At 31.7% G+C, this 11,286-nt stretch overlaps 2 protein-coding genes across 2 annotated transcripts; one reads left to right on the top strand and one right to left on the bottom strand.

The window, feature by feature from the left end:
* The first annotated feature begins 5,146 nt into the window (after window positions 1–5,146).
* Window positions 5,147–6,423, top strand: LOC132750821 (uncharacterized). Its single transcript, XM_060740861.1, has 2 exons — window positions 5,147–5,779; window positions 6,255–6,423. The coding sequence occupies exons 1-2, from the start codon at window positions 5,625–5,627 to the stop codon at window positions 6,421–6,423; spliced, it is 324 nt and encodes a 107-aa protein (XP_060596844.1). The 5' UTR covers window positions 5,147–5,624.
* A 5-nt stretch (window positions 6,424–6,428) lies between these two features.
* LOC132750820 (uncharacterized) lies at window positions 6,429–10,145 on the bottom strand. The gene is made up of 4 exons (XM_060740860.1): window positions 9,925–10,145; window positions 9,272–9,505; window positions 8,923–9,064; window positions 6,429–7,324 (listed from the first exon to the last, which is right to left on the bottom strand). Exons 1-4 carry the CDS (start codon window positions 10,125–10,127, stop codon window positions 6,530–6,532), a joined length of 1,374 nt encoding a protein of 457 aa, XP_060596843.1. The 5' UTR covers window positions 10,128–10,145; the 3' UTR covers window positions 6,429–6,529.
* Window positions 10,146–11,286: the final 1,141 nt, after the last annotated feature.

The raw sequence follows: 11,286 nt of genomic DNA, 5'->3' as shown, positions 1-11,286 counted from the left end.
GTCGAGTTTGTGTAACGCTGGAATGAACTATCAATTCTGCATTATGAGATAATTACTACATAAAGGTGTTATACAAATGCTTACAATAACGGAATTGCTGCAAAAGCAGTAAACAAAATGAAAAATAATAATTAAAATAAAGGGAAGAAAATCGTACAAATAAGGTTCTTTTTAGATGATAGAGTTACAATAATTTACATTTCGGAAGCAGGTTTTCAAACCTTCCTTCTACGGAATTATTACAATGAATTACGATTACCTGTATATTATAAAGTGAAGCTACAACTTCTATATAATTGCTCAGTTACTTTCAGATTAAACATAATTGACTTAAATAAATAAGCATTAATTGACTTAAACCAGTTGCATTAAATTTACATGGTTATACAATATAAAGCGTGAACATTAAAAACATTTACACAGACAAAAATGTATAAAAAAGTTACATTCTTCATAGAAGTAAAAGAAATACATCGAAGCTGACACAACCCACGGTAACTAGCCCTACCTGATAGGGGTTTCGTTATCAAATATAACGCACTCTGAAAGTATCAATTAATAACTTATTAATAAATAAATTAATAACGGTGATGTACATATTTTGTATTTCTTGTCCCAAACTAAGCACAGTGATAATACCAAGGAATACAATAAAGCTCCCACAACTCGCGGTCATAACCCTATCTAATATTTCTACTTTCAAATAAGACCAGAAATTGCGCAAGGAATATAGTAAAGCTTACACAAACCAGAATTATAGCCCTATCTAATTGTTCATTATTTAAAATAAGGGACGGTGATGGTCCAAAGTAATACTGTAAAGCTAACACAACCTTACCGATTAATTATTATCCAAAATTAAGCACAGGAATACAGTAAAGCTCATACAAACCACAGTTATAGCCATATCTAATACTTCTCATCTCAAATAATCAATTAATTTGTATTCTGAATGTAATCATGTCTTTCATATCTGTAATCATAAAAGTTATCGTAATTTTGATATCAAGTTGGAGAAAAATATGAAGCTTAACTTTTTAAATATATCTAAAGTTGCCGAAAAAATATCTACGGAAAAAAGAAGCAGATTTTAATATACTTTTATGTCAAATACTTATATTAGAATCTACTTATGTTTCCCTTAAATATTTTTCGATCTACAATGACCATTTTTTATTTACATTCCCATCAAAAAGTGCCATTTTCGATCTTCTAAAGCAATACCTTATAAAATATTGTCTCGTTTTAAAACAGTTGTTGAAGTTATAAATAATTAAACAAGATAAATGTTATGAATGTCTCGTTTTATCGACTTAATGATAGCTTTCTTAGTCTAAGTAGTGTTAATATGTATTTATAGTCTCCTCACTGTTTCAAAATTGATTTATATAATATGTTGTCTGTTAATTTACCATTAGAGCAATGGTTAGGTAACGGGCTATTACAGATTTGATTATCAAATGCATAAATTTATATCATATTTTATTCCCTACTTGCTTACAAATTCTTCAACCTTTTAGATACTGTGAGATTTATTTAGATGTCTTAATTGATGCCTAATGTATCCCATTTGTTTATTTATTAACCGTGTGATAGGTAGAAACAAAGAATATTTGAAAAAGTCATGGATATGACATTAATTTCCTACAGCAAACATTATTTTTATTACATTGATATTTAACCATGAAGGCATAATACTATTTATTATGAATGTGGATTCAACTGGGAATTTATTAAATAATAAACACTTTAACAGACATTCTATTCTTTATAAAACAAACATACTATTTTCCCTATTGGATTTTAATTACATGTAGTATTCACGGGGGAGGAAGTGTTACACGAAGCTTAAGGATGGAGTTCTTATGATAACTTGTTCAGGAGTTCTTGTGATAACTGTCACGGAGTTCGTCGGAAAACATCTGTATATACTACAAAAACACTCGTTAAAGATGGTTATTGTCATCGTTCAAAAATGAGTTTTAGGTGCTAAATTAAACTTTAATGATTAAGCTTGTCTTACATTTTGTATTATGTGTCAAAGCCTAATTTACAGGCCATTTTTAATCGCCTCTTGCTTCAAATCTGGTAGTTTTCAGTAAATTTTCCAAATTACTTGCCAATTCACAAGTTTTGACCTGTTTATTTCTGGTCTTCATCCTTCGCATACATAATTACCTAATTATAATCCAAAATTGCAAACATAAAGCACCGGCTAACAAATTTATACCCGATTTTTCAAATGTCCCGGAGTTCTTGTGATAACTCTGAAGATGTCACAGAGTTCTTATGATAACTTTTGTTATTGCTAGTGTCTTTCTTGCGCTAAATCACGGCACGTTTTGGCGTTTATTAACATTTAATAAGATTATAAATCATTATGAAATGCAGTACGATCATCCTTTGCACAAAAATGTGGAGAAAACGTTGGTCTTTGTCTGCAAAGAATAAATAGGTGATAGGCTATCATCTACAGTAATAATTGAACCAGCGGCCACTGATATTCAGCAGTATAATGGGTTAAACCACAAAACAAAAATGTGTCATAACGTACACGTTGTTCTCAGTTTCACCACCTTTCTTAAGCAGACAATATATAGCCATGCTCCCCTTACCTAAGGTCTAGGTAATTTGTATTATTTTATACCATAATAAATAAGTATATAACCAGGATAATTTTCACACCTGTGTCTTACAAAAGTACGATACATGATAAAAACTCAACTACCGATCTCTCGAACAAATTTGAACTGTCCCTCCAGGTTCGAGCGAACTAAGTTTGACTATATATTTTTGTTATCATAATAGCAAAAGAAGCAAAGTTCCTCCACTAAGATTACATAGGGGAAATACTCATCAACTATCGACAGAACAATATACATGAAAATATCATATTTGAGTATTTCAAAGCGCATTTTATCACGTACATAAATGCCCTACTGGTTTCATAGCAGTTCCCGGCCCCAAATCGCACCTTTTAACAAATAAAATGAAAATATGTCTCCCGAAGAGTGCAAACTTTGACAGAACAAAGTTAGGTACCTGTCCAGCATTACCATGTTTTAATGTTGCTCTTTTATTTTACATTTTAATGGAATAAAAGCCTGCGATGTAACACACATTTGCACACATTTATTCAAAATTTCATCACAGTTTTTTTTTCGGACCTTTTTTATTTTGCATATAATTCAGTACCAATAAGCAATACTAAGTAGATATAACTTCCCAAACTTTTCCGTGTCGTCTGCAAATATATTCTTTAAAAGTTGTGATTTACCTAGAATGGGATTTCAGTTATTGTGCATTGGCATTCAAATTAGAATTGCCCAGGTGTTGCTTGTAAGTGTCGCAAGTTCTCTCATGTAACTTAAAACAACAGAAAAAACTTTGATACATATTTAATCGCTGTACTATTATTTCCCTGCGGTCTGGAGACCGCAGGGTATTGGTACGCGTTTTAACTTTTGAGGCATGGAGGAGCACGTGACCTGTTTTTCGGTACATGGAGGAGCATGTGATCTGTAAACCGTACATGATTGGTTTAATTGACCTTTTCGAAAACCTGGCTAAATACCGTTTGCCGGTACGTTACGGATTTACCTCTAGGGAATTAGTCAGAGTGACACCTAATTAAAAACAACAAACTATTACGTGATATTTCTAATTTTCTACAATTATTTTACCGTTTAAGGTGGAAAAACTTGAATGATGTGTTTGAAAAAATTATCAATGTTTAATATGTATCTCAAATTTTACAAACAATAAATTGTTTATACTGAACAGTGAACATATACAAAATTAGAATATTCGTAGTGGCATCTGCCAGAATAAATAGAGATATTTTCTGCGTAAAGTTGTGTGTTTACTTTTTTTTGCTAGGAATTTTTCATAAAATGGTAGGCCTATTTAATCATTTTCTTAAAAAGAAATAATTGTTTTATGTTCGACCTTCTCCAGTCATTAACGTCACCAGTTTCCAAAGACCTTCTTCTATATTGATCGATAATTGTCAAATATATTCCTGATAAAACCGTTTATTTATTCCCCCCAAACAATGTCGAAAATAGTTAAATGAAATATCTTTATATCATTAAAAATGTTCCCCACAGGAAACCATTTTACTTGTAACTGCTGTATTACATAGAAAACAAATGTTTCTCTGATTGATGCAGTAACATAGATACTTAACTGAGAAAAAATAGACTGTATGACTGGATGAAGGGCCAGAATACTGCTAGGAACCGGAAACTGCTGGGAAATCAGTACAGTAAATCCTTTTTCCAGTCTACGAAATCTGCGTCAAACAAAAAAAAATACTATGAAAAAGAAACGGGGGTAAGAAATAATATCACTCAAAACCAACATTATATATCCTATTATTTGCGCACTACATTTCATAATAATTTACAATCTCATTGAATAATAAAAAACACTAAAACGTGCCGTGATTTAGCGCAAGAAACACACTGGCAAAAACAAAAGTTATCATAAGAACTCTGTGACATCTTCAGTGTTATCACAAGAACTCCGGGACATTTGAAAAATCGGATATAAATATGTTAGCCGGTGCTTTATGTTTGCAATTTTGTATTATAATTAGGTAATTATATATGGCAAGGATGAAGACCAGAAATAAACAGGTCAATGGACCGTTCCGCGACGGATATTTTTAACCAATGAAAGTGATCCGTTTACTTCAGTGCGGTATTGCTTGTTGCTACCCGCCATCTTGTGCTCACAAGCTTTCACTTGGCAACTGCTACATCAAAAGTAAATACCGCGGTTTTATTCAAAATGGTGCGTATATGTGCCTGGGGAACATGCGATGCAGATTGCAGGTATCCTGATAAGATGATTGGGGTCAGATTCATAACATTTCCTAACCCTAAAACTCAATTTGAGAAGTGTTTACGGTGGATAAAGGCATGCGCCCGACCGCATGAACAGTTAAATGTCAGCAGGATTAACAAAAATAAGGTCGTGTGTTCAACGGTAAGTGAATCTGTAAGAAATGCTGATTTAAACATGAAATGATTTAGCTGGCTTTTGATTTGTTTGATGTGTGCCACTTTGTGGATACATGTTGTTGTCAGTTTATTTTGACAGTTCAAAGCAACTTATGAACTAGCCTAATGAACTATAGTCTGTGCCTGAATAATGTTGAGCCTAAAACTGGCCAGCCTTAAAAATAATTATAAACTGCTCCAAACTTTTTTTATATTTTCATAATACATTTTCTCTTTGACTTTTGTCAGAACATTCATTATCAATTCAGTAAAAAAAGCATATGTTGATGCATCATGCATTAAATGGCTAACTTCATGGGTGGTAGGCTATAAGTTACAAAAAAAATAGTGACCATGAAAATAATATTATTTGTTAGAGGACTGATCTTTTAACCAAATAAGTAAAATAATATTTGGTTATTTTGTTAAGCATACAAAAAATACTGAAAAGCCATTTTTATAAATTATGACATTACCCTTTCAGCTGGATAAATGGTTACTGTATACAGATCTTTTGTTTCATTTATATGTCATATAGAGCTCTACCTCCAGTATTGTTACTTTTATTTATTCTTTTTTAACACAAGTAATCACTTATTCACATAATTACAGCACTTCATGGGAGAAAATGGGCCAACTGATAAATATCCAGATCCCCTGCCAGCTGATGGATCATTGGCATCTCCTACCAGACCACCACCCAAGCGCAGGCGGTTGGACTTGGAAGCACCTATATCATTTGACATTTTGGTTGAACAAGAAAAAAACAAAGAGTAAGGTTAAAATTTCAAATTTTGTATTTATTCATTAATGATAAGCCTTTGAACAATAGCACTTTTTATTTTAATCATCTGAATTTGTTTACATATCTGTAAAATCAAAAAGTGAAATAAAATTCAACAAATTTATTACATCAGTATATTTAATAGATAAATAAAAACTTGTTAAACTGACTGTACACAACTGTAACTTAAGTAGAATTTTGTCACATTGACATGAAAATTTTGAAAGAGAGTCCATGCATCTTTGTCTTAGCCTACACAGAAGCCTTTTTACTCAATAGTATGCTAATTAACACAGTACTAAATATTACATGTGTGTTTGTAACAATAAGGGTATGTTATAATAAAACAAACTGATAATTGTTTCTAATAGGAATGAACTTCACTCCATGCTCAAATATAAATTTTGTAAATTATGAAACAGTCATAATTACTGATACTAATGCATCTTCTTTAATTATTTCAGAAATGTACAAACAACTACAGATGATGGAAATCAAAGAAATTATGAACTAAGAGGACAATGTGAAGTTGGCTGCCAAACAGACAAAGGTATTGGTCATGACACATTAATCAAATGTCAATATGTAACACATGTATATCATATTTATATGGCCAAGTATAATTTAGTGTAAACTTATATAACCCAAACTTCTATGTAAAGGTTATATTGCAAACAGTTATTTATGCATGGCCATATAAGCTGCAATATGTCATTCACACATTAAATATAGTTTGAAACTATACATTTCCATGACTGCAATGTAAGAAAGGATGAGCATACTGTTCAAAAAAACTGGCTAACACATTTAGCATATTTGTCATAAATTCAACATCTGGTTCAACACGCTGAACAAACAAGTCGGACTCATTTGGACAATATACAATGAAATCACAGAATGAACTACCTGTAATCATGAGCTGCCCTTGAACCTGGGCATAGTATGCATGATTTGATTTCAGTACAACCTGGCCATTCTGATCAGTGTGTAAAAAGAAATTATTTAATTGGCAGCAAGCATCAGCAACAGTCAAGTCTCTGGCACTATAGGGACATTTTATTTCTATAATCCCTACTTTTCCATTATCACAGAGTTTTCCATCTGGGGTTGCACCCAAAAATGGAAACTCATTATTTACAACAAAACCACATTCATGAATGTGTCTTCCAGGAAACTGAGCTAGATATTTAGACTTGGCTTTGCTCTCATTTCTTTTCCCATAAGATATAGATGGGGCATGAATATCTTTACTGGTAGAAAATAAACGTGACAGTAATTTTTCATTAGGGGAAGATTTCCTTAACATGATATCACCAAAGTTTGATGCTGTTAGCCTATTTTGTCTAGCTTGATGCCATGTTTCAGACATTGCCTGGTTTCTTGTACATTGCTCTAATGTCTGTGGATCTGTTATTGTATAATGACTTATCAAGTGCTGAAACTTTTCAGGCAGTCTAATTTGTGATGAGTTTGTGACACAGAGGTTACCACAGCCATTTGTTGTTACAGGAATCATTGACTTCAAATTTCTTGTCTGAAATCAAAATGCATATATATTATTTCAGAGAATCAAGATGTTCATCTACATGAGGAAAACTTGCAGCTAAAAATTCAATTATTGGAGAAAGACAAAGAAATTGATAGACTGAAATCAAAATTACAACATCTGGAAAGAGATATGAAAAAGAAACAACCATTTTCTGCAGAAGGAATTAGAAATAGGGAAAACGATATGAAAAACTTGTTTAAATATTACACTGGAATAACTTATGTCAACTTTTTATTTTTGTTTTCTTTTTTGTTTCCAAATTCACAAGAAACTGTTAAATATGGTAGGACTGACACTAAGCTACTATCAAATGAAGATGCACTTCTTCTTGTACTATGCAGATTAAGGCATGATTTTGGACTGAAAGATTTGGCAATGAGATTTAGTTTATCTTTGCAGTCAACAGGCATTGTATTTAACAAACTCTTAGATATTTTATATTTTAAATTTGGTCAGATTTCACTGTGGCCCCCAAGGGATGATATTATATCTAGAATGCCAGCAGAATTTAGAAAAGATTTTCCTATAACCTTAATTATGATAGATGGAACAGAATTCAAAACTCAAGTACCAAATGCATTAGCTCTTCAAAGTCAAATGTACAGTGATTACAAATCATCTACTACTCTTAAAGCTTTAATTGGGTGTGACCCAAGTGGATCTGTAATTTTTATTTCTGAGCTTTTTACTGGTTCAATATCAGACAAAATGATCTGTGAAGAAAGTGGATTTTATGCCATATTGAAAGATTTGTTAAACCATGGTTACATTAATCCAGGTGATGGTATAATGGCTGATAAAGGATTTACAATACAAGAGGAACTTAATAAACTTGGCCTTGTGTTAAACATTCCCCCATTTTCTTCTTGTTCATCACAAATGTCTTCATCTGATACTTATTTAACTCAAAAAATTGCCAAACACAGAGTTCATGTTGAAAGAGTAATAGCTAAAGTGAAGACATATAAATTGTTGTCTCATAAAATTCCTACATCATTATTTAAACAAGCTAATAAGATCTGGTCTGTTTGTGCAATACTTACATTACATCAGAGAATATTTGTAAAAGACAAATGACTGTCTGAGTTGCAATAACTTTGTTTAACAAATGTTAACATACTACTGCCAAATAAGTAGTTATATTATTACTTGATTGATTTTGGCTGAATTTGTATTAAAGATATACTATGCTCAAATTTGATATTAGAAAATATTGATAATTAGTACACAGTAAATATAAAATAAACATGTATTGACTTCACACAAAATAGATATGTTATGTTTAAAATGCTACATACTATAGGTGGTCACAATATGAATATATATGTATAGTGTCATTACAAAATCTGGCAGTTTTTTTAAGAAAAGACCAACTTTACTTGACCTGTTAAAGGGAATGCAGCTTCCTATACATAGTTTATTTAATATTTTATCCAAATTCAACATATTCAGTAAGAATATCATAGATTTCAATAAATTTCTGTGATTAAAACATTTTACCCAAGAATGAGCATAGGGTATCTTCAATTAAATCTTATCTATATCACATAGATGTTAAAATATTGTATGTAAAAATATATTACCTGATATGACAGAAATGAACCAAGCTGAACTTGACCAAGATCTGTTGTAACTAATGGCCTCTTTGATGAGAGAAGGTATTCAAGAGGTGTGCCTTTGGCCCCTTTTAACTGCTCTATATCATTGCTGGTAACCTCTGGAAGCCTGTAAATTTATGTGAAAGATTTCATAAATTAAAACATTCTTTACAAATTTTATACATGTAAAATGTACAAGTATCTGACATTGTTGTTAAAATGTATATAAGTAAAACGCCTATATAGATTTTTGTTATAATTATATAATATAAATAAAGAATGAAATTTCAAAAACATATGTGTATTTACTTTTGTACTTTGTTTAAAATCTTACTTGTACTGAGTGTCAACTTGGCATAAAACTGGTTTTCTCTTCCTTGTCTCACAAGCTTTGGCCACCACAACATGGTTAAGTGGGACAGGCTCAATCTTCTCTCCTCTTGGAACATGCCATTGCTGGGGCACACTTGTACAACTCAACTGGTCAGGTACATTACTGATGTTGTGTAGTTTCAGCCCTTGAAGGGTTTTCACTAGACCAATAATGTGGGAACAGTGGCCTGTTAATCTGAAATATACAAGACTGCACATTATTATTGTATCAAACAGTGATTCAACAATGATGGTGATAAATCATGATGATGATGATGATGATGATCATTTTTGTTATCATTAGATCTGTTTTGATTAAGTTGACAGAAAAAATACACCATGACTCTTCTGTCTACGATATCTTTTTTCTTTACTGAAGAGAATTAATTTTTAAAAAAAATCCGACATAGTTATATAATAAATAGATCTACATAATGGTGTATAGTATATACATTTTTTTATATTTTTTATTTATTTAATTTATTTTATTATTTTATTTTTTTTGGAAAGTAGGAGGGGTGCAATTCATTTTTTTTATTCTAAAATAGAGAAATACAGAATCCCCAAAGAAAGCCTACTTAAGTTGTTGACAATTTTACGTACTTGATTACTTACCCAACCTTACAAGAGCAGTACGACTCTGTTATAGTATCTTTAAGAATCTCAATGTGTAGAGTGTGCGGCTTTTCGTTTTTCCTCATTGATCTCCAACACCGAGCAACAACCTTTACCTTGGGTTTATCGTCAATATGAACCTTAATTTGATGGACATAGCCTTGAAGATAGTAATTTAAACCTCTTTTTATAATCCTTTCCATACGACTTCTGTGATTAGGTAGAAAACTAATACATATATTATCGGGCACATCTTCTAGCGAGCCGGTTGTTGTTGATACGGCCGCCATTTTGGATGCTGGCTTGTGAGGCATAGCAACAATCACTAGGGATTGCGCAATAGGCGGAAATAATCGGAGCGGTCCATACTTGTGAATTTGGAAATTTTACTGAAAACTACCAGATTTGTAGCAAGAGGCGATTAAAAATGGCCTGTGAATTATTTTTTGACACATAATACTTGTCAAGATGTAAGACAAGCTTAATTATTAAAGTTTAATTTAGCACCTAAAACTCATTTTTGAAATATGAATTCAAAATAACCATTTTTAACGAGTGTTTTTGAAGTATATACAGATGTTTTCCGACGAACTCCGTGACAGTTATCACAAGAACTCCTGAACAAGTTATCATAAGAACTCCATCCTTCGTGTAACACTTCCTTCCCCGTGTAATTATTAGTGTTTTTTTTTCAAATGATGCTCGGGGAATCAGTCTGCAAAACAATACCTTTGATAAATACACAATATGAAGTAAAATGATTTGTTTGTTATCCGTTCCTGACGAAAACAATTATAATTTATTTTTAATGTACAAAACAAAACAGAAAGTAATATTTACTTTAATTTTTAAAACAATCAGTATCTTTGATTCAATGCCAATTTTCGATGACAAAACTCCCTTCGTGTTTAATTTGTTCTTATATAAGAAGCATTCGGACTGGTAATAATACATACATTAGTACATATATTTGGTTCAGTTATACTAGTTATTTCATTAAACTGGTAAAGACCGTCGACCGTTGACTCAATCCATACTGGATCAAGACAATATTTACGTCAAGGTCTTTTATTTCATTGGCTTTAGTTCCTTTATACGCATAATAAATTGTCGCATGTGAGTGGGGAGATCTGACAGTTGTAGACCATGAAGCATTGACTCATTGATCATGACAATGTTTCGTCATTGCAAAATGTAAACACAGCAGTATTTTGACTTCCATACAAAATACTAATTCAATATAATAATACGAACTGCCAACATTACAAACTCGCCAAAGGTTAGTTTATGGAAATGAGTTTTTTAGGAAATTGTAAAAAGATACCAAAAATAAAACAGTTTTTGAAAAAAGGAAATTGAAGC

The sequence above is a fragment of the Ruditapes philippinarum genome, unplaced genomic scaffold (assembly GCF_026571515.1).
Source record: "Ruditapes philippinarum isolate M1 unplaced genomic scaffold, ASM2657151v2 ctg1947_1_1_1_1, whole genome shotgun sequence".
NCBI classification, from domain to species: Eukaryota; Metazoa; Mollusca; class Bivalvia; order Venerida; family Veneridae; genus Ruditapes; species Ruditapes philippinarum.
This window is presented reverse-complemented; position numbering and strand designations above follow the sequence as displayed.

Bases quoted from the DNA above. Each gene is read 5' to 3' on its own strand.
- LOC132750821 (XM_060740861.1), top strand. From the start codon at position 5,625: ATGGGAGAAAATGGGCCAACTGATAAATATCCAGATCCCCTGCCAGCT. The intron at 5,780-6,254 runs GTAAGGTTAAAA...TAATTATTTCAG, and splicing joins GAACAAGAAAAAAACAAAGA to AAATGTACAAACAACTACAG.
- LOC132750820 (XM_060740860.1), bottom strand. From the start codon at position 10,127: ATGGAAAGGATTATAAAAAGAGGTTTAAATTACTATCTTCAAGGCTAT. The intron at 9,065-9,271 runs GTAAGATTTTAA...ATAAATTTACAG, and splicing joins CAAGTTGACACTCAGTACAA to GCTTCCAGAGGTTACCAGCA. The intron at 7,325-8,922 runs GTAATATATTTT...TTTTGATTTCAG, and splicing joins GTTCATTTCTGTCATATCAG to ACAAGAAATTTGAAGTCAAT.